This window comes from Malus sylvestris, chromosome 5, assembly GCF_916048215.2.
Source record: "Malus sylvestris chromosome 5, drMalSylv7.2, whole genome shotgun sequence".
NCBI classification, from domain to species: domain Eukaryota; kingdom Viridiplantae; phylum Streptophyta; class Magnoliopsida; order Rosales; family Rosaceae; genus Malus; species Malus sylvestris.
Genome location: NC_062264.1, coordinates 33573626 through 33601525, shown reverse-complemented (window position 1 = coordinate 33601525; position 27900 = coordinate 33573626). Strand labels below are relative to the sequence as shown.

Genomic DNA, 27900 nt, shown 5'->3' with positions numbered 1-27900 from the left:
CATTAAAATCCTGAAATTCTCATAATTTTCTTTTGGGTTTTGACTAAATGTAGTGTTCAGTAAATTAAATTGTTAAATTTTAAAATAAAAAATTGGTGTGATCAAACTAAACTCGTGAAACGTAAGATTTAATGATTTCCGCTACTGCTGTAAAGTGGCATGAACAAAATCCTTCTACTTTTCTTCCTTCTTTTAACTGGTCAAGAATTCAACTTTGTAACAAGAAGGGATTTATAGTTGAAGCCAGCTCATGTCCTTCAATATCCCTTGTAAAAAAATGTAATAGAACATAAGGAAAACTAATGAAAAAAGTTTGAAAATTTTGAGTTTTAATGATAAGGACAAAATAAAGAGTAAAGTGAATAGTATCAAGTTTGACTTTTTAGTATAAAAATGTGGTTTTTCGTTAAAATAAACAATACTGTGGGATTTTCGTTAAAACTCCCTAGAAAATAATCTATAAGTTAGATACTGAAAAGGCCTTCAACCAACTTTGATACCCACAATGAGTTGGACCCGTAGTTTCTAGTAGGCCTGTAGATTGGATCGGGAAGGCCAACAAGAGCCCAAGGTATAGCTGCCCAAGTCGTACTTGGCCCTATACCTCTGGCCCTAAGAGTTAAATGGGTCGGGCCATTAGGTTCTGTTTAAAATATGTAAGTCTTGGGTCCACTCGTATTTCAAATATGTAAAGCCTAGTTCCAGTCCAGCCCAATTTTGTCCACAATCGCTCATTGGTTTAACTAACTCATTTTGATAATCATTGCATTTTTAGGTTTTTTTTTTCTTCTAAAAAATTAAAATTTTGTTTGGTAACTATTATCAATATTAAGTTTGCAAAAATTTGAAACTAAAAACTACTTTTTTGAGTTTTTATTTTTTTGGTTTTCAGTTTAGCTAATTATATTAACATCCCACAAATTGTTGAATAAACCTCACATACTTAATACACCCTATATTTGCTTTTCGACTTAAAAATTATCTTCATACACCCCACATACTTTCCCATAATACCCCACACCCTGCATTCTCAATATACATCTTATATTTTGTACATACACCCCACATTTTCTTTACACCCCCCATTTCTTAAATCTTATAACACTCATTTTTAATTTTCAGGGATTGAATATAACCATTTGAACGTTTAATTTGTCGAAATATTTCAAATCATCTGAACGTTTAGTAGTTGCCGAATGATTTCAAAATGATGATTTGAAATCATCTTAGTATAGTTTGAAATCATCTTATTCAACTTCTAAAAAGCCTTAAAAAAAATGACCCGTGGTGCTAAGTCTTTCCGAGTAAAAAAAAAAAAAAAAAAAAAAAGACACTCTCGTTACTGCTAACAAATAATGCTTCTATATATATTTCACAAGTCTTTAGACTTAGTCTTGAACAAAATAAATAAAGACCCTATCTCTGTTAATGATCTAGGTGTAGAAGTTAATTAATAAATCAAAACTGAATTGGTCTCGGATTTCTTTAATACAGGCCATGTCTCTCCTCATTTTCCACTGATCATCTCCCAATGACAAGGAAAGAAGAAGAAAAAAGAAAGAAAAACTCGCAATGAGAAACATACGTCAATTAAACGGCTAAAGATTGAGAGTAGGAGTTCATGTGGAGAATGGCTATCCTCAATTTGTAAAAGTAGTATATGACTCTAGCGCTAATACGACTCATGTTACTAGGTACGCAAGATTAATATGAACCCTAAAAGATGAATATGAATCTGGAAGTTTAAATAATGCAGCAAACGCAAGATTAAATAATTATCGATGTCATCGAAATCACTAAAACAATAAAAAATGTGAAGTCTTGACTGGCATGTTTTGGAGGTGAACAGGAGTGACATAAGTCCATCCTTTAACTTCACTCGGCTTGACTGGCATGTTTTTGGAGCATGCCCCCAGCGATTGAGGTGAAGATTTTGAGTTGACAGAGCCGGAAGTGATGTCTTCTTCCAGGATTTCGTCTTCTTTGTCTTCTTGGGCCTCCTCTTCAGTGCGGTCCTCTTGGGTTTGTTGCCGTGAAGGTTGGCCAGTGTAGATGATGGTGCACCTCCTTACCTTCAGTGGTCCTTTTGTGTCGACTTCCAAAGTTGCTTGGCGCTTCATCCTTGAAGGAATCAAACTTTGAACATCGTCTTTTCTTGCTAGACTGTCGAGCTTTTCTCCCTTTGGCGTTGTCTTCCTGTTTCTAGAAGGCTTCTTAGTTTCTTCAAGTCTGTCCAAAGCCGACCGTTGTGGAGGAAATCTAGCTGTGCCGCTTTGTTTCTTGGGTTTTGATAACCTTTCAAAGACAGATCTTTGCGGTGTTGGCGTCTCAAGCCTTTTGAAGACGGAAGTTTGGTCTTGACCACTAATGTCATCAAGTGCCGAAATTCTAGGTTTTGAATAATTCAGCCTTTCGAAGACTGAAGTTCGAGGGGCGGGTTTAGGCTCCTCTTTTGGTCTTGTGGCTTGTGGTCTTGGCTTCCTCGTTTTTTTGTAGGTCGCCGATGTCCACCCTTTCTTATCACCAGTAGCTGCATCTTGGTTGCTTGCCCCCGGTGATGGTTGTGTAGGAGGTGCCTTATGACTTGAACATTGACGGGAATGGTCATGCATGCTTCGGAAAGGCATATGATCAAGTGATCCAAACACGATAGTAGTAGTGTGTGCCGCAACCGTGTCTTCGAGGTCAAGCTCGATTTTCCCTTGTTGTGCCAGCTTCAGGATGAGATCTTTCAGTATGAAGCACTTTCAGTATGAAGCACTTTTCCGTTGGATGGCTGATGAAGCGGTGGAATTTACAGTATCTTGGGCTGTCGGTACGATTCATCTCTTCCGGCCGTCTGCACTCAGGCAAACTGATCACCTTCTTGTCCAACAGGTCATCCAGCATGGCAACCACATCAGAGTCGGGGAACGGATAAGTCTTCTCCTCAAGCTCCTTCAAAGTGCGTCTACGCATCTCTTGATCACGAAAAGCTTCGGTTTGAATCGCCTTGCCTCGTGTGGAGATTTTGACGGGAGATGTGTTGACCGTCATCGCTTCTTTAGTGGATTTCCACGCAGCCTTCTCTACCTTTGTCTCAAGAACTTTGTCGTTCTTGTAGTCGGTGATCGGTTCCTTCTTCCCATGATGGGCGATGCTCAACTCCATGTCATGGGCGCGAGTGGCCAATTCCTCGAAGGTCCGTGGTTTGATGCCTTGAAGGATGTATTGCAAACCCCATTGCATGCCTTGGATACACATCTCGATTGAAGAAGTTTCCGAGAGCCTGTCTTTACAGTCGAGGCTTAGAGTGCGCCATCTGTTGATGTAGTCAATGACTGGCTCGTCATTCCACTGCTTTGTGCTCGTTAGCTCTAGCATGCTCACAGTGCGGCGGGTGCTGTAGAAGCGGTTGAGGAATTCCCTTTCCAACTGTTCCCAGCTGTTGATAGACTCAGGCTCTAGGTCCGTGTACCACTCAAAGGCGTTTCCTTTTAGCGAGCGCACAAACTGCTTGGCGAGGTAGTCTCCCTCAGTCCCCGCGTTGTTGCAAGTTTCGACAAAATGTGCAACATGCTGCTTTGGGTTTCCTTTTCCATCAAACTGCATGAACTTTGGTGGTTGATATCCCCTCGGTATCTTTAGGGCATCAATCTTCTTTGAATAAGGCTTTGAGTACAACCCGGAGGTATTTGAGCTCCCTTCGTACTGTGCCTTGATGGTGTTGGTGATCATCTCTTGCAGCTGCTGGATAGAAAGAGATCCCATGAGTGCCGCTGCTTGGTCTGGCTCCGGCTTCGCATCGATTCTCTCCACCGTAGGCTCATCTTCTGGGTTAGGGTTCTCGCCGCCTGTGGCTCCAGTCGGCTGACGAGTGCAGCGATTTGCAAGTCTTTTTCTTCCACAGTTCGGGTTAGCCTTGCGATTGCTTCATTCATTTGAGCCAGCTACTCATCGATTGAAGTTGCTCCAATGGTCATGACTTGCATGGCTGAACTGCCGCTCGAATCGGCATCGGAGAGTATGGATTCAGAGTATTTCCTTGGACTTTCTCCCCTTGGTGCCCTTGGTGAGGCTAAGGTGATCAAAGGCTCGTGCCTTGGGTGCTCTTGTTCCCTTGGCATAGTTGATGCAGAGGTGAAAGAGGCGGCAGAAGTAGCTCTTGCCTTGCTTCGAGTCGTGATGCCTAAAATGACACCACTTGCGACGATGACGCTCTTGTTCTTTGCGCCAGTTGCGGGAACAGTTTGAACCTTCCTTGATGCCATTAATTTTGGAAGTGTGCTCGAATTTCTTGAACGGAGAAAGAGATGAGAGGTAGAGATTATCCCACCGGGCGTGCCAATTTGTGAACACGGAAAATTCCTGAAACGAAAGAGACAAGAACAACGTGTGCAAAGAAAGATTTTGGTGTTAATGGATTTGTAAGGTTACAATCTTTTTATCTTGATCATCTGATTCGATTTCCGTAAGGTATTGATTTGTGGATGTTTCGTTGATCCAAGGGTCGTCGAGGCTTGATCTTGGATGAACTGTTGGAAGTTTCTTCAAGGGGCCGTGGGCTTGATCTTTGAAGGTGGATTTGAGCGGATCTTCAAGGAGCCGTTGGGGCTTGATCTTAAGGATGAGTGTTTCTTCAAGGGCCGTTGAGGCTTGATCTTGAATAATGGTGATGAACGGATCTTCAAGGGCTTTTGGGCTTGATCTTGAAGAACAGTGATGAATGGATCTTCAAGGGCTTTTGGGCTTGATCTTGAAGAACGGTTAGATGTGTGGATTTGTTGACGTTGTTGATCCAAAGGTCCGTTGGGGCTTGATCTTGGATGAACGGATGATGAACGATGGTGCTTTCTTCAAAGGCTGTCGGGGCTTGATCTTGAATTGGTGGAAGTTCTTCAAGGGCCTTTGGGGCTTGATCTTGAATTGATGGATGGTTGATCTAAGGGCCGTCGGGGCTTGATCTTGGAAGAACGATGAACGAGGAACGAAGAACACTTTCTTCAAGGGTCGTCGGGGCTTGATCTTGAATGGGTGGACGATTGTTGATCCAAAAGGCCGTTGGGGCTTGATCTTGGAAGAACGATGAACGAAGAACGAAGAACACTTTCTTCAAGGGCCGTCGGGGCTTGATCTTGAATTGGTGGATGATTGTTGATCCAAAGGGCCGTTGGGGCTTGATCTTGGAAAAACGATGAACGAAGAACGAAGAACACTTTCTTGATTCTTCGGGAACCTGGATGCTTGAGAGCTTCGGAGTTTCAGAGCTTCAGAGCTTCAAGAATTTTGCCTAATGATTTTGGTTCCCCCTCCAAATGAATGAAATGGGCTTGTATTTATAGAATTTTCCAAGGCTTAATTTTGAATATAATATCCCAGATGAAATAAGTCGTTTCTGCCAGGTGTTGACACGTGTCCTATTTGATGACTTTTTCCAACTCATTTCAATTTTCGTTGAGTCACACGCTACGTGTAAAATTTATGTAATACACGAGCGTTGACACTTTGATTTATCGGTCAACATTTATTTATCGAAATTTCGATGTCTACAGTATCTTCACGCGAGCATATAATATGTAAACCCCTAGGTAATATAAAAAAAAATCAGAAACCTAGGCACGCATGCATGCATTATCCAAAATTGTATATAAAGAAGAAGTAAAAATGATAAAAAATAAAAATGAAGTCAACTATACACCGAAGGGCAAAGTTGTATTTTTGCCTCCTTTCTTATTAATGAAGAGCACTATGAATTTTCGATAGGCAAAGTTGGTTTCATGCATTGTTCTTCATTTCCCCTCCTCATCTCACCACCATCTCTCCTTTATCTAATGTTTTCTCTTTACCCTTAACGTAAAAATGAAAGCTAAAAAATAAAAATGATATTGTTATCGACAATTCTTATAGTGCAGTTGTGAGTTAGACCAGCTCGTTAGTTCTTGTGCATCAAAGTTCGAATTTCTTTCTTCATAGACTAAACTAATTTAATTAGAACGTGGACTCATTAGTTAGAATATTAAAGGTGGATTGGGAAAGTACCAAATGTCCTTAGATGTAGCCGTCAAGACAAAAATAACAGCCAAATTTCAATCTCTAAAACCCCTACAAAACCCCAGAAAATTGTTCATTGCACCATATTCTCTTTCAACCTCTCCATCTTCCTCTACCTTCCCAATTTTCCCTTTCCAGAACTGCATTGTCATAATTCCATACCTCCATTGCAATGGAAGGAATGGTAAAGTGCCAAACTCCAAGAGTACTCGTACAGAAGTTGCAGTATCACAGTTCATTTCAATAAGCAAACGCCCATTGACGAAAATGCTGGATACAATTTTTGAGGAAGAAGGTGATTTTGCGGTGGATCCAACCTCGCGGTCGTCAATCTACTGAACTAGCAGCCTTGTCTTCAGGCTTTAGAACCCAAAGGGCGAGATGTGCTCCTTCCTCGGCCGCAATCGCAAGATTCAGAAGTCATCAGTGCCCAACGTCACATCAACATTTATTCACTCCCCGGCCGAGCTTGACAGACGAGTTGGCACACTCCGCATTCAACCGAAGAACGTAGTTAACTTATTAGCTATTCGGTATGTGCACCACCTAGGCTAAGTAGTTTTTAGAGTCACAATTCCTTTAGCAATATTGGGGTGTGCTGCATCCCTAAAACCCTAAAGCCTGTAATCCCATTCAACCACACGAAACTAGAATGGTTAAAAAAAAATGTTGTCTTTGGGTCCGTAAGGAAGCATGTGCAATCGTCTAATTTTATTAACATAAAGGAAGTGATGCAAATCAAGTAAAGGTGTAATAAGAACTATTAGGGAAAAAAACAGTTGTATAATTCCAGGCCATGAAGAAGGTTACAAAAAAGATTTGAATCATCCAATTGTATATGAAGAGTAATGCTAGAATAACCACCTATTTATATTACATTAGTGAAAACACATTTTTAGATCTTATTCACCAATCAACTCATAGGTCCTTGACTCATTAAAGGCCAGTGACAACAATCACTCCACAACAATATCAAAAGTGTCTACAATTAATAGCACGAGAAAGCCAAGTTCGATAAGGAGCCTCGATATGGAGCAAATCTAACCTCCACTATCAATATAAATTTATTTTGCCAAGTTTTATTATCACTCTCGGTCGCTTTTATAGTAATATTTACTTATGGGTTACTGTCACTAGCTTTTAGTTTAGTGGTTTTGTTGGAGGCTAGATCCAATTATGACCTCAGAAGATTATACAGCAATTAGCCAAAATAGATATGTTTTGACATTTGGTTATATTTTTTATCACACTTATTAAAAATTGTTCTTTTGATCAAATTTTCATATGAAAAGTCCACACTACCCTTCACTTATCTTTTTATTGGTCATCATGTTCTTCATTGATAAAAAAAAAACTACCAACACCCAACAACACTCCCAAATCCATTTTTCGATTGCGCCGTCTTGACTAATTGAATTTGGAGCGGTAAATAACATTTGGAACACCATGAAAGGAGGTAAGCTTCTTATTGCTCCACCTCCCGTATCCATTCTTCTTCTTCCCCTCTCTGTTTCATCTTGCTTTAGCTCAATTATTTGATTTTTTTTGTATTTGAAATTTGGTTGTGGTGGTTAGGGAATGTAGAAGGAGAGGGTTCCTTGAATGAAGTGTTGTGGCTGAGGTGGTTCGAAATCAAAAAAATGGGGGTGTGTCGTTTTGGCATCTTCAAATTGTTGTTGTGGTTGTGTTGGTTCAAAATCATAAAAAGGGAAGTATATATCGTTGGAGTGTCATTGTGACATCATCAGATTGTTGTTGTGGTTGTGCCAGTTCAAATCATAAAATGGAGAGTATCATTGGAGTGTCGTTGTGGGGTTGTCAGATTGTTATTGTTGCACTGGTGGTTCAAAATCTTAAGAATTTTGGTTTAAATCAAATTGAAATGTAAGTCACTTGTTGGTAAATGGAGTTCTTTGAAAATGAGGTTTTGGTTGTTTTTTAAATCATTGAAGTGTAATTGTGGTGTCATTGTGGTGTTCTAGTCCGAGTGATGGTTCAACATCGGAAGGGGGTATCATTAGGGCTCAACATCGGAAGGGGGTCTCATTAGGGCGTTGCTGTATTTTTGCCTCCTTTCTAATTAATGAAGAGCACTATGAATTTTCAAAAGGCAAAGTTGGTTTAGCGCAGGGATCCCATGAAGTAGGTTTATATAGGTATACAAAAATGAAATATGAATCAAATTACAGGAATAAAAATGTTTATGTAGAAAATATTACTGGCTGACTTAATATAGATTATGAAACAAAAATTGGCCAATATAAGTGAGACTGAAACGTAGGTGTCAAATATTTGGCAAGAAGCAAATTGATCTGCAAGAAGTTTGTGCATCAAGTCAACAATGGCGGAGTCGGACGAGGTTTTATGTATTTGAGATTGTCCTGATCACCATGTTAAAAGTTCGATGATGAATGTTAGGATGCGTTATTCTAGTTCATTTTCTTTTCAGTTTGTTTTTCTGTCGAGATGTTCTGGTGAGATCTTTTGCTGTGTCTGCTGCACCTGATCTCATATGACTTATCATTGTTGACTCAAAGTTGGATAAAAAGAAAATTCACTGTATAATCTACCGCATACAACCATGAGTCTTTGTTACCTGATAAGAAAGATAGACTCACGATTAAATGCAACTGGTGACAGCCAATAATCCATCATTCGATATGTAGTTACAAAATAAGAAAATTGATCAAGTAGATTTAGATCCCTTGCATAACAAGTTGACAACACTGTGATAGGTTGACTACAGAAGCAAAATAAACATATCGACCTGAGGCACAATAAAGTGCCTCATACAGTGCAAGCCTTGTCAAGTGCCCTTTTATTCTAATTCAACAACCGAAAACAGTTGAATCTTGAAAGACAGAAAAACCAATGACCTAAACAAGTTGGAATGACACTGATCATCAATAGCTTCTTGCCAGGCTTCCACCAATATCTACTCAATCCCACGCTTTTTCCTTATAAGCATGAAGAAATCGTAGACCTTTTCCTGCTCGGGAAGCGACTTGGACACGCTCTCCTTCTCCATGCACCTCTTAACCCAGGCAATGAACTTTGGGTGCTCTGCCTCAACACTGAAGTTGCCAAATTTTTCATACACAAGAAACCAGCTATAGAATGGAACAAGCGCCACGTCCACGAATCCGAGGGTCTCCCCGCCAAAGAAGGGCTTGTTTCCGAGCTCTCCTTCTAACACGCCGATGCAGTCGAGAAAGTCTTTCTTTGCTGCATCATATTCTTCTCCTTTGGTTGTCCACAACTTCCTCCCATTCTCATGTATCTGCAAGTTCAGATCTTCTGCTTATATCTTTCTAAATATACATCACACACCTTAAACCTCAAACCCTAAACCCGAAACCATTACATGAAATCTTAACCCGAAAACATAAACAGAGATCCAGTTCCATTTAATTTCCCTTCTAATACAAATCCTAAGTGGTAAAATCATTATACACCCTAAACACTTATAATCTTAAAATTCTAAAACAACATTGTTCAATTGTTTCAAACCAAACATATTCAAAACAAAAATAATCCTACAAATAAGTAAATTAATGAGTAAAAATCACCTTCTTGTCGACGAAGTCAGCCCAGAACCTGGCCTGGGCTCTGAGGTAAGAGTCAGAGGGCAAGAGTGGAGCCTTATCATTCCAAACCTCATCAATGTACTGAAGTGCAATGAGGGACTCACAGACCGGTTTTCCATTGTGAATGAGAACCGGGATCTTCTTGTGAACCGGGTTCATCTGCAGCAACAATGGGCTCTTGTTCCACAAGTCATCTTCTTTGTACTCATACTCGATGCCCTTCTCAGCCAGAGCGATCCTCAGCCTCATCCCAAACGGGCTGGGCCAGAAATCCAACAAAACCACCTCATCCGCCATTGAAGGTTGAAATCTGAACTGTTTGATACAAATTTTCAAAAGGGTCGCAGAAGGTTAGCTTAGATATGAAGCTGTAGACTGGCGGTGGAGGTAGTGGTGGGGGGTTGTATCTGTTATATACAAAAGTTGAAGTGAAAAACTAAATGGGGCAATAGTCAATGGACTACAGGAATGGAGATATTCTATTTTTCTTCTTTTTTGGACACATTCGAGACCGTTCGATTTGGATCTGATTATGTCACTGCTTACGACATTAAAATCCTGATATTCTTATAAATTTTTTTTGGGTTTTGACTTTTGACTAAATGCAGTGTTCAGTAAATTAAATTGTTAAATTTTAAAATAAAAAGTTGGTGTGATCAGACTGAACTTGTGAAACGTAAGATTAATGAATTCCGCTACTGCTGTAAAGTGACATGTACAAAATCCTTCAACTTTTCTTCCTTCTTTTAACTGGTCAAGAATTCAACTTTGTAACAAGAAGGGATTTATAGTTGAAGCCAGTTCATGTCTTTCAATATCCCTTGTAAAAAAATATAATAGAAAATAAAGATATTTTGATATGGATCCAAAGTAACTAAAAATTGGATATATTTCAAAAATAAAATATCACTAAAAATTGAACCTATTTTAAAATTAGGCTTATAAAATTGGACTTATTTCAAATTTTTCCTAGAAAAATAATGTATGAGCAAGGTATAAAATATCGATGATATTGGAAATATCGGTAGTCCAAAAACACGGAAATTTCGATGAAAATATCGGGATATTATCGATATCGATAAAAATTGAATAAAAACCACGGAAATTGTAAGAAAAACTTGAAAATTTTTATTGAAACTTTGCAGGATGTTTATTTAGTCAATTATCTATTAGTTTATCACAAAAAATTGGAAGGAAATGCATTGCATGATGGATTTAACTGATTTAAGTTGATTATATAGCGAGCTGACAAACATTGTGAGTGTAGAAAATACAAAGTAATTAATGAAAGAAGTTTAAACACACCATAATCATTTATATATAATGAATTAGTACAATATAAGAAAGATATGAAAAATATGTTATTTTTTTTACAAAAAAATAGTATATGTGACGTTAGAGTTTCAAGTATATAGCATGATCTGATCTTCAAAGAGACTTTCAAGGTCTCAAAGATGGAATTCCCAAATAAAACAATTTAATTTAAAAAAATAAAAAAATAAATATAAGATATTTTGAATGAAATTAGTGTTTAACATTTTCTTTAAACCACATGGTGACCCCTCCACCTCACCTCCCTCACATAACCCAAGGTCCCAAATTGAGACTCCCAATCCTATATCTGACATTTTCTTTTTCGTATCCTGTTCCTCCTCTCTCACTTCTTCTTCCTCTACTTTATTTTCTTCTTTTTCGTATCCCATAAGTCTCTCTCTCTCTCTTATTTCCTATCAGCCCACAAAATCCCAGAAATCTTTCTCCCCTTTCTCTCTCTTTCTCTCTCTCTCTCTTTTCCAGAAACCTCTAGCAAAGCCACACCACACCCACACCACACCCGGAGCACAAACACACCACACTCACACCCCACCGTGACCTCCACCACAGTGGCGCACACTCCGGCGAGCACCATCACCACCTGTGGACCGTTCCTCCTCCCTTTCTCACCTCCCGGCGACCACCATTAGGCAAAGGGATCCATCAAACAGTTTGATTCAAACCCGAGCGGGTTTTGGGATCCGAAGAAAATGGATTTTTCATTTCCAGCGACGGAGGCGCAGATCTTGGGTTTGAGCCTAGATTGTAGAGAGAGATCTGGGCAGCTGCAACGACGCAGCTTCGGCTGCCTTTCCGATGACGCAGCCACGATGATTGTTTCGATAATATCGCATATATCGCGATATTTTGACAATTAGGGGAATACGTGGGAAAATATCGGTCTTTCTGAAAAACGATAATATCGGCGATATTTCGCCGATAGTATCGATATTTTAGTCATTGTCTATGAGTTAGATACTGAAAAGGCCTTCAACCATTTTTGATACACACAGTGAGTTGGACCCATAGTTTCTCGTATTTAAAATATGTAAAGCCTAGTTCCAGTCTAGCCCAATTTTGTCCACAATCGCTCATTGGTTTAACTAACTGTCATTTTGATAGTCATTGCATTTTCAGGTTCTATTATCAGTATTAAGTTTGCGAAAATTTGAAACTAAAAATTATTTTCTTGAGTTTTTACCTTTTGGTTTTCAGTTTTCACTAAAAACGGAAAGTACTTACTAAACAAATTTCAGTTTTTGAAAATTGAAAAATTGAAAACTAAAAATTGTTCAAAATGGCTACTAAGTGACCCCTAAAAAATTAAAGAAAACAACTAGAAAACGGGAAATTAAAAATGTCATTCAACAAATTTCAATGTGTGTGATAAGTTAGATCTATAGTTTACCTTTATGGGTGATGAGATTGATTCAAGAAACATAGAATATATCTTTCATACTCTTATTTGCCGTTATATCTTGCATGCAAATAGGTATATTTGTTATTCGCTGTTACATCAGTGTCACAACAAATTCACACTCAAACCACTTTGTCTTGAAACTATGTACCAAATTAAGATTATTTTTTTACATAGATAATTTAATCAGAATAATGTGATCAGCCTTTTTTTAATAGATAATTTCATCAGAATAACTGTTTGTTTATATAATTTTGGTTTTTACCGTTGTAATATTGTAAACCAAATATTTCCATCAACAAATTGTAAAACTCACTATATCCTAATTACAAAGTTTTTTGCAATATTGTACTATTTCTTGATTTATGTTTGTCATCTTTGCAATATACACAGTTTATATCCTTGAAAGTATCTTCACACGAGCATATAATATGTAAACCCCTAGGTAATATTAAAAAAAAAATCAGAAACCTAGGCATGCATTATCCAAAATTGTATATAAAGAAGTAAAAATGATAAAAATAAAAATGAAGTCAACTATATATCGAAGGGCATGTTGGAAGTTTTGAGACTCTTGTCCCACATTGGGGAAAACAAGATTCTCAAGAGCCTTTATATAGATTTAGTGCTTTAGTCTAGTAATTACAACATGGGCCATTTGGAAATGGATTGAAGGCTTGGGCCTTATGATTGTGTGGATTAGGCTGATTCATTATTTGTAATTTTCGGATTAAGTTTTTAATTAATTTATTAATTAAAAACGTTTTGATTAAAAGACACAGCTCTTAGAAAGAGTTGTGTACCTTCACATACACTGAACTGGTATTTGAAAGGGTGTGAAACAACCTATATATCTGCAATCACAGTATCCAAATGAATTATCTTTTTCTTCCTTCTTTCTTCTGTACGAAATTTTCAAAGAGTAAACACACAAAAAGCAAATTCGCTAGAGTTCTAGAATCCAGTGCGGATTGTAGAATTAGGTAGTTGAATCCTGGTCGAGCAGACGTTGTAGAACCACAAGCACAGGAGTGGGACGTAAATACTGTTCGAATGACATAGCTTTTACGCTAGCCTCTATCTTCTGTAATCAAGTTAGTAATATTAATTTCTATATTATTGTATAATTTTCGTTTTGCATAGCAAGTATATTTTGGTTAATAAAATATTAGAGTTTATATTATTTTTGTTTATTTCTGAATTGTTCTCCAACAGGGCAAAGTTGTATTTTTGCCTCCTTTCCGATTAATGAAGAGCACTATGAATTTTCGAAAGGCAAAGTTGGTTTCATGCGTTGTTCTTCATTTCCCCTCCTCGTCTCACCACCATCTCTCCTTTATCTAATGGTTTCCCTTTACACTTAACGTATAAATGAAAGCTAAAAAATAAAAATGATATTGTTATCGACAATCCTTATAGTGCAGCTGTGAGTTAGACCAACTCGTTAGTTCTCTTGCATCAAAGTTCGAATCTCTTTCTTCGTAGACTAAACTAATTTAATTAGAACGTGGACTCATTTGTTAGAATATTAAGGGTGGATTGGGAAAGTACCGAATGTCCTCAGATGTAGCCATCAAGACAAAAGTAACAGCCAAATTTCAATCTCTAAAACCCCTACAAAACCCCAAAAAATTGTTCATTGCAGCATATTCTCTCTCAACCTCTCCATCTTCCTCTACCTTCCCAATTTTCCCTTTCCAGAACTGCATTGTCATAATTCCATACCTCCATTGCAATGGAAGGAATGGTAAAGTGCCAAACTCCAAGAGTACTCATACAGAAGTTGCAGTATCACAGTTCATTTCAATAAGCAAACGCCCGTTGATGAAAATGTTGGATACAATTTTTGAGGAAGAAGGTGATTTTGCGGTGGATCCAATCTTGCGGTCGTCGATCTACTGAATTAGCAGCCTTGTCTTCAGGCTCTAGAACCCAAAGGGCCGAGACATGTTCCTTTCTCGGCCGCAGTCGCAAGATTCAGAAGTCATCAGTGCCCAACGTCACATCAACATTTATTCACTCCCCGGCCGAGCTTGGCCGACAAGTTGGCACGCTCCGCATTCAACCGAAGAACATAGTTAGTTTATTAGTTATTCAGCTTGTGCACCACCTAGGCTAAGTAGTTTTTAGAGTCAAAGTTCCTTTAGGAATATTGGCTTTGACTGTTGGATGTGGAGACAATGCTCAGGAAATACTGGAAGAATCACTACCTGTGATTTCACAGGCAGGCTTTCAAATCTGAAGTCTCAAAGACACCAGTGGTCGCTACGATATAATACTTCTTTAGGCTTTAGCTTCAAGGGCTTTCTGGTTGTTAGACATATCATGATACTGAACCTGTTGTTCTTTTTCTCAACACTCACATTGGTTTTTAATTGCAGTTACGGGAGTCTTTAGTTATTATCACTTTTGTTGGTGGTAGCAGAAAAGTCAATGCAAATTATGTGGCAGGTGAAGGTAATGTTTCAAAACTTTTTTCAGGTAATTGCAGTTAAACTTTCAGTGGTTAGATTTTCTTTTGATTATTTTCCAATATATTTTAGCAAATTTGCAATCCTAAAAGATTTCCTCAGACACACATCAAATCTGTGTATTATAAATGTACTTAAGATGTAATGCTATCATTTTATAGTTTCTTCTAGTGTTCGGATAGAGTTAAAGGAGAAACAGAGTGGATGGACCGGCTCGAAGTTGAAGATTTAGAGGTTGTTATTGTCTTATTTGGTTCCTAGTTCGATCAATGTAGATTACTGTACTTACATTAATTTTTACAACGAGATTTTACTTTTTGCAGATGGATGGAGACGAAAAATACGATCGGAAGTTGGAATCAGGACATTATACTCCAGGTTGGTTTTGGCGTGGATGAATTTTCAGAATATTTTTACGTCGATTGTGCTATGAAGTTGGGGTGTGCTACATCCCTAAAACCCTAAACCTTGTAATCCCATTCAACCACGGAACTAGAATAGTTAAAAAAAAATGTTGTCTTTGGGTCCGTAAGGAAGCATGTGCAATCGTCTAATTTTATTAACATAAAGGAAGTGATGCAAATCAAGTAAAGGTGTAATAAGAACTATTAGGGAAAAAAACAGTTGTATAATTCCAGGCCATGAAGAAGGTTACAAAAAAGATTTGAATCATGCAATTGTATATGAAGAGTAATGCTAGAATAACCACCTATTTATATTACATTAGTGAAAACACATTTTTAGATCTTATTCACCAATCAACTCATAGGTCCTTGACTCATTAAAGGCCAGTGACAACAATCACTCCACAGCAATATCAAAGTGTCTACAATTAATAGCACGAGAAAGCCAAGTTCGATATGGAGCAGATCTGACCTCCACTATCAATATAAATTTATTTTGCCAAGTTTTATTATCACTCTTGGTCGCTTTTATAGTAATATTTACTTATGGGTTATTGTCACTAGCTTTTAGTTTAGTGGTTTTGTTGGAGGCTAGATCCAATTATGACCTCAGAAGATTATACGGCAATTAGCCAAAATAGACATGTTTTGACATTTAGTTGTATTTTTTATCACACTTATTAAAAATTGTTCTTTTGATCAAATTTTCATGTGAAAAGTCCACACTACCCTTCATTGATCTTTTTATTGGACATCATGTTCTTCATTGATAAAAAAATCTTCCAACACCCAACAACACTCTCAAATCCATTTTTCGATTGCGCCGTCTTGACTAATCGAATTTGGAGCGGTAAATAACATTTGGAACACCATGAAAGGAGGTAAGCTTCTTATTGCTCCACCTCCCGTATCCATTCTTCTTCTTCCCCTCTCTGTTTCATCTTGCTTTGGCTCAATTATTTGATTTTTTTTTTTTTTTTTTTTTGTATTTGAAATTTGGTTGTGGTGGTTAGGGAATGAAGAAGGAGAGGGTTCCTTGAATGAAGTGTTGTGGCTGAGGTGGTTCGAAATAAAAAAAATGGGGGTGTCGTTTTGGCATCTTCAAATTGTTGTTGTGGCTGTGTTGGTTCAAAATCATAAAAAGGAGAGTATATATCGTTGAAGTGTCATTGTGACGTCATCAGATTGTTGTTGTGGTTGTGCCAGTTCAAATCATAAAATGGAGAGTATCATTGGAGTGTCGTTGTGGGGTTGTCAGATTGTTATTGTTGCACTGGTCGTTCAAAATCCTAAGAATTTTGGTTTAAATCAAATTGAAATGTAAGTCACTTGTTGGTAAATGGAGTTCTTTGAAAGTGAGGTTTTGGTTGTTTTTAAAATCATTGAAGTGTAATTGTGGTGTTCTAGTCCGAGTGATGGTTCAACATCGGAAAGGGGTCTCATTAGGGCGTCGCTGTATTTTCGCCTCCTTTCTGATTAATGAAGAGCACTACGAATTTTCAAAAGGCAAAGTTGGTTTAGTGCAGGGATCCCATGAAGTAGGTTCATATAGGTATGACCAAATCAGTTGTTGACAAGGTGTGCACTGTATCAACAAAAATGAAATATGAATCAAATTACAGGAATAAAAATGTTTATGTAGAAAATATTACTGGCTGACTTAATATAGATTATGAAACAAGAATTGGCCAATATAAGTGAGACTGAAACGCAGGTGTTAGATATTTGGCAAGAAGCAAATTGATCTGCAAGAAGTTTGTGCGTCAAGTCAACAATGGAGGAGTCGGACGAGGTTTTATGTATTTGAGATGTGTCCTGATCACCGTGTTAAAAGTTCGATGATGAATGTTAGGATGCGTTCTTCTAGTTCATTTTCTTTTCAGTTTGTTTTTCTGTCGAGATGTTCAGGTGAGATCTTTTGCTGGGTCTGCTGCACATGATCTCATATGATTGAAAAATGTTGACTCGAAGTTGGATAAAGAGAAAATTCACTGTTGCATACAATCATAAGTCTTTATAAGTCTTTGTTACCTGATAAGAGAGATAGACTCACGATTAAATGCAACTGGTGACAGCCAATAATCCATCATTCGATATGTAGTAACAAAATAAGAAATTTGATCAAGTAGATTTAGATCCCTTACATAACAAGTCGACAAGTGTGGTAACTTGACAAAAGCAAAATAAACGACCAGAGGCACAATAAAGTGCCTCATACAGTACAAGGCTTGGTCAAGTGCCCTTTTATTCTAATTCAACAACCCAAAAGAGGTAGCAAAATCTACTCAATTCCAAACTTTTTCCTCATAAGTGCGACAAAATCGTAGACCTTTTCCTGGTCGGGAAGCGACTTGGACACGCTCTCCTTCTCCATGCACCTCTTAACCCAGACAATAAACTTTGGGTGCACTGCCTCAACACTGAAGTTGCCAAATTTTTCATACACAAGAAACCAGCTATAGAACGGAATTAGCGCGACGTCCACAAATCCGAGGGTATCCCCGCCAAAGAAGGGCTTGTCTCCGAGCTCTCCTTCTAACACGCCGATGCAGTCGAGAAAGTCTTTTTTTGCTGCATCATATTCTTCTCCTTTGGTTGTCCACAACTTCCTCCCAATATCATATATCTGCATTTCACATCCCAAATTTCGGGGAAATTAATATACATTGTTTTGGGCAAGTTCAGATCTTCCGCTTATATCTTTCTAAATATACATCACAAACCTTAAACCTTAAACCCGAAACCGTAACATGAAATCTTAACCCGAAAACATAAACAGAGATCCAGTTCCATTTAATTTCCCTTCTAATACAAATCCTAAGTGGTAAAATCATTACACCCTAAACACTTATAATTTTAAAATTCTAATACAGCATTGTTCAATTGTTTCAATTCAAACCAAACATATTCAAAACAAAAATAAGTAAATTAATGAGTAAAAATCACCTTCTTGTCGACGAAGTCAGCCCAGAACCTGGCCTGAGCTCTGAGGTAAGAGTCGGAGGGCAAGAGTGGAGCCTTGTCATTCCAAACCTCATCAATGTACTGAAGCGCAATGAGGGACTCACAGACGGGCTTTCCATTGTGAATGAGAACCGGGATCTTCTTGTGAACCGGGTTCATCTGCAGCAACAGTGGGCTCTTGTTCCTCAAGTCCTCATCTTTGTACTCATACTCGATGCCCTTCTCAGCCAGAGCGATCCTCAGCCTCATCCCAAACGGGCTGGGCCAGAAATCCAACAAAACCACCTCATCCGCCATTGAAGGTTGAAATCTGAACTGTTTGATACAAATTTGCAAAAGGGTTGCAGAAGGTTAGCTTAGATATGCAGCCGTGGAGTGGCGGTGGAGGTAGTGGTTGGGGGTTGTGTGTATTTATAGACCAATAGTTGGAAGGGAAAACTAAAGGGGCAGTAGTCAATGGACTACAGAGATGGAGATATTCTATTTTTCTTTCTGTGGGCACATTCGAGATCGTTCGATTGGATCTGATTATGTCACTGCTTTCGACATCCAAATCCTGAAATTCTTATAATTTTCTTTTGGGTTTTGCCTATATGTTGTACTTAATAGATTATATTCTTGTAATTTTCTTTTGGATTTTTCCTAAATATATATATATATATTTTAACGAACATATTTTTTACACTAAAAAATAAAGTGGCTTAATCTCATAATAGGTTAATAATAATATAATTCAAATTCGTCTTAAAAAAGAATATATAATTGAAATCATTGATTCAATTAATGTCCTTCAATATTGCTTGTAAAAAAATATAATAGAAAATAAAACAAAGAAAATAATCTATAAGTGGGACACTGAAAAGGCCTTCAACTGACTTTGATATGCACAGTGAGTTGGACCCATAGTTTCCAGTAGGCTGTAGATTGGATCGGGAAGGCCAACATGAGCCCAAGGTTCAGCGGCCCAAGTCCTACTTGGCCCTATACCATCTGGCCTTAAGAGTTAAATGGGTCGGGCTAGTCGGTTCTGTTTAAAATATGCAAGTCCTGGGTCCACTCGTATTCTTTAAAATATGTAAAGCCTAGTTCCAGTCTACCCCACCTTTTTCTAATTAAATGGCATTTTGATAATCATTTCGTTTTCAATAGTTAGGTTTTTATTTTTCACTTGAAAACTAAAATCTTGTTGGGTAACTATTATCAATATCAAGTTTGCACAAAATTGAAACTGAAAACTATTTCTTGAGTTTTCACTTTTTGGTTTTCAGTTTTCATTGAAAGTAGTTATCAAACAAAATTTCAGTTTCTGAAAAGTGAAAATTTGAAAACTAAAAAAATGTTCAAAATGGTTATTAAGTGACCCCTAAAAAATTAAAGAAAACAACTAGAAAACGGGAAATTAAAAATGCCCTTCAACAAATTTCAATGTGTGTGATAAGTTAGATCTATAGTTTACCTCCATGCATGATGAGATTGATTCAAGAAACATAGGGTGTGTTTGTTTGGACTCACTGTCTTTCACTGGACTGGACTGGACTGGACTAAGTTTTAGTCCAGTCTTGTGTTTGTTTCCTACCCGGACTAAGTTTAATGGGATGAGGAGGGACTCGCCTCGACTGAGTCCCTCGCTAACAGGTCTTGGCGAGGCCCCCCACTGATTCGGAGAGGACTGCTAAGCCGCCCACTAATCCCGTCATCTCCCTTCTCCTTCGTACCTTCGCACATCAACCGCAGCAACTGCAGCTTGCTCCTCGTCCCTTCGCACCTTCGCCCTTTCCCTTCTCATTTCTTGTCACATTACCTCGTAGCCGTCCAACATATAAACAATTGACGACGGACCTGTATCGCTGGCGATGGTATGATCAGGTGAGCTTCGTTTGCCTTGCATTTCAATGGGTACTTTTTTAATTTTCCGAATTCAATTGCTTTTTGTTCATTCCTTTCGGTTTTGTTTATGCATTTCAATGGGATTTTGAGTTTCTTTAGGGTTTTTGGTGATTAACTATAATCCAATATTCATAATTATCAAACTTAGTAGAACAGCACTAGGTCACTGACTGCAGCTAGTTTTTTGGATATACTTATTAAGAATTTAACATTCGGGAATCCATTCGCAGCTTATGGATGCTTTCAATTTTTGTGGTTCTTTGAGTGGAATGTGTGAGAAATTCACCCTTTTATGGAGATCTTAGTAGTGGATTAGGGATGTATCATGTCCATGATGACTGGTATTGTATTGGCAGTGACGGGGTATCTAGTTGGATTGGATGTGTTGAACAATTATGCGATGAGCTAAGATTTAAGAAGAAGCCTCTCTACCTATTCTGATCATACTTGATCTTTTTTTAGCTTTGTATTCGAATATTTAACCGTTTCTTCAGCTTCAGACCTAGAAGGAAAACCATTTCTTCAGCCCTTGAGGGTGCCACTTGTTTTCTAGTGAATATTTAACATATTGGAAGCTTCTCTTTGGAAAATTTTGTGAGTAATCGTTTTCTGAAGCTTTCATCAACGGATTTATCTTATTGGAAGGTTCTGCTTGTTGCACATAACCATAGATAAAGGTCGTACCCAGTGCACAAGGCTCCCGCTTTACGCAGGGTCTGGGAGAGGTGAATGTCGGCTAGCCTTACCCCCATTTATGGAGAGGCTGCTCCCAAGTCTCGAACCCGAGACCTACCGCTCATGGGCGAAGGCACTTGCCATCGCACCAAAAGTTTTTCTTCGTTATTCAGATACTCTTAAGCTGTGCATATCTTGAACAGTTTAATCATTATAATTTTATACATATTGGAGTTCACCTTTCAAAAGGAACATCAAACAAATTGATATTAACAAATCCTCGTGGAGCTAGGAGATCACCAATTTCGTGTTGAACTTTAAGATTTTGTTATAAACCAGGATACTTGTACATTTGACTATAGTGACTTCTAGCTATCATGGAGAATTTAGACCTGTCTACCAAAACTTGTACAAGTGATTCAAGCATTTTTTTGCTCCCGTTAGTATTAGTTGTTGACTCATTGGACTCCATACACAGTTTTTGTGATGTTTTCTTCCACAATTTTATGGTTCGCAATCCTGCAGAGGTTTCTACTCAGTTTAATTGTTTTAATTGTCTCGTTGACCCATGCCGTTACACGAAAGAGAGAAATTATGTGTTTATCAGAAAAATCTGGCTAAACCAGCAATACATCACTCAACTTCATTAGAGCATGGCAAATTTCACTTTATGGTTCACAGGCCGTACTTCTCTTTGGCATCATAGATACAATCTTTCCCATTTAAGTTTATTCTGATTTATTTTCTAGCTTAAAGTGTAGTTGAATGATGTTGTGCATGGCTATCTGCAGCACAATGGGCACTTGGGTTTTCTCCGTAGCAGGGGCTTTGTTAGCTATTCCAGTGGGGATAAAAAGGAAACTTTAGCACCGCTTGTGTTCTTCGGCACAACAGGTACCATGCTTGACATTATAATGGGAATCACTCAGTGTGAAAGAGAACATGCAGAACACCAAGCGAAGCTATTAGAAGACCAGACTTCTGCAACTGATGCTTCATTTGCTGAGATTGGGGCGGAATGAGTCTTGACTCCTAAGCATATGCATCATCTGCCCGTGTTTGGCTGCTGTCAGTTTTCTCTTCAAATTTCTTTACCGTAAAAGCTTAATAGTCGTACCTGTTGAATGACCCATTTGCTTGAATTCTGCCTTCCCTTTTTCATGGGTTAATAATCACACGAAAGTTGTTAATGACATAACGTCAGGTTTAATCTCCCTCGCATGGCACGATTCCATGAGTTAATCATTCGAAGCAGAGAATTCTAATTCCTCTGTTTTTATTTATCTTGGAGATACCTGTATGAAAATTACTTTAAAGTTGTTCAGCAGCAAAGGTTATGACTTATAATATACGATGTATAGTCACGAAGAGAAACTGGTGACAATACTGTTTTCATTATCCTGCTTTTTAGTCCAACATTGCACCAAACGTTTCACTAAGCTAGTCCAGCTTAGTTTAGTCTAAGCCAGTCCAGCTTAATCCATGAAGCTAGTCCAGTCCGAGACACTCCGGTGCAACAAACGCACCCATAGAGTATATCTTTCATACTCTTATTCGCCATTATATCTTGCGTGCAAATAGGTATATCTGGTATTCGCTGTTACATCAATGTCGCAACAAATTCACACTCAAACCACTTTGTCTCAAAACTATGTACCAAATTAAGATTTTTTTTTTTCATAGATAATTAATCAGAATAATGTGATAAGCCTTTTTTTAATAGAAGACGATAACCATGTAGATTGCATGATATTGAGATATAACCATGTAGTGTGCATTTTTTTGGGTCAATATATGCCATGTCTATTTCATTCAAAATATAAATTAAGAAAGAGTTTCACACAAGGAACTTTCGGAGGATGGTTTCATTTTAATTTTTTTAATTTCCTACTTGATCAATCCAAATCATATGAAATTTTGAGGGAAAATTTTGCATTTTTTCGTTCTATCGAAATTTGATGTGTTCATCGTGGCTCTACCTAAGTCGCACATCCCACAATCTGAGATATTGGAGCAATACTGAAACTCAGGGTGGAAACACGAAGGGATGATCATGTGATTATGTGATCCTGTGGATGCCAGACAAACTGGATGAACAATTTCGCTAGTTAGCTGTGATAGGCTGGACTCCATAATGCTCACTAGAGAAATCTGCTCGCTCCAGACTAAAGGGTGGGAGCTTGAGATACAGACAAAGCTCATCTTCCCCAGCCTATATATGTTGGAACAAAAGTTAGTTTGTCATGTTTCCCAAAAAATAAAAAAAATAAAAAAAAAGGTTGGTTTGTCATGTGTACAGTACATAAATCAAAATCACATTCTAGTACATTTTTTTTGTTTCATTTTTATTGAACGGTGTTATACAATTTATGAAACTTTTTTTTTTGCTTAATACATAATTTGTTATCTAGTTATATATTCGAAACTTTTATTTAAGTTTTAGAAACTGTTATTATTACTTTAAAAGAATCATTTTGCACCAATCTTTCACCTAAACGTTTAATAGAAAGATACTATATGACTTTTTAAGAGTGCTAATAACTTTCTAATTTATGTGTTTTGCACCAATCTTGATTTTTTTTTCATTTTATTTGTTTCACTTATATATAAGAATGCATCTTCAAGAGGTAAATTTCGTTACAATTTAAATTTCTCAATATTTTTGTCTAAAAGAAATTTCGCAACTTTTACACCATGACCCATCATAGTAAAAATCATACATCTGATCCACTACTGCCGAGATTGTCTTGCGCAATATGTGTTTACACTTTTGAGAACAATAATGTTAACATGAAACAAGTCTTTTTAGTTTTTACAATTTCTAGTATATATTTTATGCATAACAATTTTAGCCGTTTGTTTATATAATTTTGGTTTTTACAGTTGTACTGTTGTGTACCAAATATTGCCATCAACAAATTGTAAAACTCACTATCTAATTACAAAGTTATCTGCAATATTGTACTATTTCTTGATTTATGTTTGTCATCTTTGCAATATACATAGTTTATAGAGAACTTTAACGAAAAACTTCTGGTATTGTTCATTTTAACTAAAAACCACATTTTTACACTAAAAAATTAATCATGATACTATTCACTTTACCTTTTATTTTATTCTTATCGTTAAAATTCAAAATTTTCAAATTTTTTTCATTAGTTATCATTAGTTTATATCCTTAAAAGTATTTTCACACGAGCATATAATATGTAAACCCCTAGGTAATATAAAAAAAATAAAAAAATCAGAAACCTAGGCATGCGTGCATGCAATATCCAAAATTTTATAATAAGCTCGTTAGGCATCGATCAAAGGATTGCGAGAGGATCACAAGTGTTAGGGATGTCGGTACTACAAGATAGAGAATGCACAAGGTAAAGTAGAAAATGGACACCAAGAATTTATGTGGTTCGGCAATTTATGCCTACGTCCACCAAACAAGGATCAATCTTCACTATATGAAAAAGATGAATACAACAAGAGTAGTCTTACCAAGCCAAAGACAAGGCTTGATGGATACAAGAAAGTATAACACACACTTTCTATCACTCTAAACTTCACTCACACAATGTGTAGTGGAACACTCTCACTCTCACTCTTGGAGTGGAACTCTAGCTTTGGACTTGATCCTTTGCTACTCACTCTTCTCTTGATTTGTTGATTCACTACAACATCACACCCATATTTATAGGTGAGGGTTTGGCATTCTACTAGTTTCTAGTGTATTCTTCAAACCTCTAGCATAGAAAGATCTAGACTAGCCACAAAAGTGTGGCTTCTAGATCTTTCCATTTGCAACCAAGGAAGCTAGTACTCTCTAGCTTCTTCCATCAACTTAATAACATGCTAGAATTGTCTAGCAAGCTCCAGCCTCATCTCTTGCTTACTAGAATAATCTAGAACATTGATCATGGGCTGGACCATATACCAACAATCTCCCCCTCCAGTCCATGAGGGAGGAATTCCGATCATGACTCCAAGTTACCTGGAGTTCATCCCAGCAGCCTTAATGCAGAATTCCAACTTTGATTTTGTGACTACCTTTGTCAACATGTCTGAAGAATTATTATCGGTATGAATCTTCTTCAGCTGTAGCAACTTGTTCTCGATAGCGTCTCTAATCCAGTGATAACGAATATCAATGTGCTTAGTGCGTGAATGATATGTAGTGTTCTTGCTCAAATCCAGAGCACTCTGACTATCACAATAAACGCCATAATCACTTTGCTTCAAACCCAACTCTTGGAGAAACTGCTTCAGCCACAACAACTCCTTGCATGCTTCTGTAGCGGCTATGTATTCAGCCTCGGTTGTGGACAAAGCAACGCACTTTTGTAACTTGGATTGCCAAGACACGGCTCCCCCTGCAAAAGTAAACAAGTACCCAGACGTAGATTTTCTACCATCCAGGTCACCTCCCATGTCAGCATCTGTAAATCCTTCCAAGATTGGTTTGGAACCGCCAAAGCACAAGCACATCTTAGAAGTCCCCTTCAAATATCTGAGAATCCACTTAACAGCTTCCCAATGGTCTTTCCCTGGATTAGAGAGAAACCTGCTCACCACACCTACTGCATGAGCAATATCTGGCCGTGTGCACACCATTGCATACATGATACTTCCTACTGCTGAAGAGTAGGGAACAACTGCCATTTTCTCCTTTTCTTCATATGTTTTTGGACACGACTCTTTGCTCAACTTGATATGATTGGCTAAAGGTGAGCTTACCGGTTTGGCTGCTTTCATGTTGAACCTTTCAAGCACCCGTTCAACATACTTTTCTTGTGACAGCCATAACTTCTTGGATTTTCTGTCACGAATTATCTCCATGCCCAAAATTTGCTTGGCTGGCCCTAAGTCCTTCATGTCAAAGGACTTAGATAACTCTTCTTTGAGCTTTTTAATCATAGAAGCATCTTGTCCGACAATCAACATGTCGTCAACATAAAGCAATAAGATGATGAATTTACCTCCAGAAAATTGTTTGATATAGACACAAGAGTCAGCATGAGTTCTCTTGTCCCCATTACTCACCATGAATGAGTTGAACTTCTTATTCCACTGTCTCGGAGCCTGCTTAAGACCATATAAGCTTTTCTTGAGCTTGCACACCAAATTTTCTTTACCTTTGACTTCAAAGCCTTTGGGTTGCTCCATGTATATCTCCTCTTCTAAATTGCCGTGGAGAAATGCAGTTTTAACATCTAACTGCTCGAGCTCAAGATCCATGCTTGCTGCCATACCAAGGATAACTCGAATGGAAGTCATCTTCACCACCGGTGAGAAAATCTCATCAAAGTCAACTCCTTTCTTTTGACCAAAACCTTTGACAACCAAACGAGCCTTGTACCTTGTCATGTTGTCGTCTCTTTTCAATTTGAACACCCACTTGTTTTTCAATGCTTTCCTGCCCTTTGGAAGCTCCATCAGCTCATAGGTATCATTCTTTGATAAGGAATCCATCTCCGACTCCATTGCCTTCATCCATTTGTCACTGTCGTTATGAGCTCTGGCCTCCTCATATGTTTCGGGCTCTCCATAATTAGTCAACATGATATACTCTGATGAAGAATATTTGGTAGACGGTCTTCGACTTCTGATGGATCTTCTGACCTGATCTTCATTCTCTTGTAGGGCTGGAGGCTCCCCCTGATTGGGTTCTCCTTGAATCTGCTCTTCTTGACTAGGCTCCCCCTGATCAGCAATCTCATGGTCTGGCACATCTTGATCAGGCTCCTCTTGATTAGCATTATCTGATTCTGCAGGCACTTCATTGGCAGTTGCTTCAGGGATGTCATCGTGACTTTCTTCATCTGAAGCTAATGGATCAACTCCTCTGACTGCGCCATCTGGTTGTGCCTCTTTATCCGAATCCCCAATTGTTTGTTCTTCATAAAAGACCACGTCTCTACTTCGGATAAACTTCTTCTGGTATGGGTCCCATAATCTGTAACCAAAATCTTCACCGCCATAACCAAGAAAGATGCACGGTGTAGCTTTGTAGTCTAACTTCGATCTCTGCTCTTTGGGCACATGCACAAAAGCTTTGCAACCAAACACCTTCAGATGAGAGTAAGACACATCATTACCAGTCCATACTCTCTCCGGAACATCAAGACCTAATGGTACTGATGGAGATCGGTTGATCAAATAGCAGGCTGTCCTTACAGCTTCACCCCAGAACTGCTTAGATAACTTTGCAGTCCTCAACATACACCTGACTTTCTCCATGATGGTTCGGTTCATTCTTTCAGCAACACCGTTATGTTGTGGAGTTCCAGGAACTGTCTTCTCATGACGTATGCCATGTTTTACACAATACTCTCTAAACTGGTGAGATGTGTACTCGCCGCCGTTGTCGCTACGAAGGCACTTGAGAGGTTTCCCAATTTCCCTCTCCACCATGGCATGGAACTCCTGGAATGTCTGAAACACCTGGTCTTTGGATTTCAACAAATACACCCAAACCTTTCGTGAAGCATCATCAATATAAGTAACAAAATATTTATTTCTTCCGAGTGACTCGACTTCCATGGGACCACACACATCTGAATAAACAAGATCTAACAAATTTCCTTTCCTTGTAGATGTAATCGAAAAACTAATTCTTCTTTGTTTTCCTAATAAACAGTGCTCACAAGAGTTTAACGACGTACCTTTGGCAAAGGGAATGTGAGACTTCTTTGCCAAAACCTGTAGGCCTTTCTCGCTCATGTGACCTAGCCTCTTATGCCACAAGTCTAGAGATGAGTCCTCCACAGCATTCAACTCACCTTTCAAAACCTGTGCATTTGACCGGTACAACGTACAACAAAGTCGTGCTTTTGCTACCACCATTAAGCCTTTAGTAAGCTTCAATTTTCCTTCGCCAATATGGTGATAATATCCTTGTCGATCAAGGGTACCGATGGATATCAGATTGAGACGTATATCAGGAATATGTCTCACATCTTTCAACATCAATTGGCAGCCGAGATTAGTTCTTAAGCAGATATCACCAATTCCAAGAATTTTGGAATAGCTTTCATTCCCCATCTTCACTATGCCAAAGTCACCTTCTTTGTATGTACTGAAGAACTCCCGTTTGGACGTAGCATGGAAGGAAGCTCCATTATCAAAGATCCATTCAATGTCTCTGTCAGAGTTGCCCA

The 27900-nt window shown here is 38.2% G+C and overlaps 2 protein-coding genes, 1 long non-coding RNA gene and 1 pseudogene across 7 annotated transcripts in view; 2 read left to right on the top strand and 2 right to left on the bottom strand.

The window, feature by feature from the left end:
• The window catches only part of LOC126623146 (probable glutathione S-transferase), a 65459-nt gene extending 55414 nt beyond the window's left edge, over positions 1–10045 (bottom strand). The window contains exons 1-2 of one of the 5 annotated variants that reach the window (XR_007623643.1): positions 9600–10043; positions 8798–9310 (exon numbers count right to left, since the gene is read on the bottom strand). Coding sequence is in view for 4 of the 5 variants with exons in the window: in XM_050291936.1 (XP_050147893.1) it covers positions 9014–9310; positions 9600–9914 (612 nt within the window). In the remaining variant the exon portion in view is untranslated. Of the gene's footprint in view, positions 1–8797; positions 9311–9599 lie in introns of all 5 variants that reach the window. The other 4 variants (XM_050291936.1, XM_050291935.1, XM_050291938.1 and 1 more) reach the window with 4 other exon arrangements.
• Positions 10046–15953: 5908 nt separating this feature from the next.
• On the top strand, positions 15954–16582 carry LOC126623157 (uncharacterized). The gene is made up of 2 exons (XR_007623653.1): positions 15954–16104; positions 16237–16582. It is a non-coding gene; the product is annotated as an uncharacterized LOC126623157 (long non-coding RNA).
• A 737-nt stretch (positions 16583–17319) lies between these two features.
• Positions 17320–18622, bottom strand: LOC126623148 (probable glutathione S-transferase). The gene is made up of 2 exons (XM_050291944.1): positions 18170–18622; positions 17320–17849 (listed from the first exon to the last, which is right to left on the bottom strand). The coding sequence occupies exons 1-2, from the start codon at positions 18482–18484 to the stop codon at positions 17505–17507; spliced, it is 660 nt and encodes a 219-aa protein (XP_050147901.1). The 5' UTR covers positions 18485–18622; the 3' UTR covers positions 17320–17504.
• A 2605-nt stretch (positions 18623–21227) lies between these two features.
• On the top strand, positions 21228–22147 carry LOC126623153 (uncharacterized; annotated as a pseudogene).
• Positions 22148–27900: the final 5753 nt, after the last annotated feature.

What these genes read in the sequence shown, in the direction of transcription:
- LOC126623148 (XM_050291944.1), bottom strand. Translation starts at nt 18,484, where the DNA reads ATGGCGGATGAGGTGGTTTTGTTGGATTTCTGGCCCAGCCCGTTTGGG. An exon ending in CTGACTTCGTCGACAAGAAG is followed by an intron (nt 17,850 to 18,169) that starts GTGATTTTTACT and finishes TGTGAAATGCAG; the next exon opens with ATATATGATATTGGGAGGAA.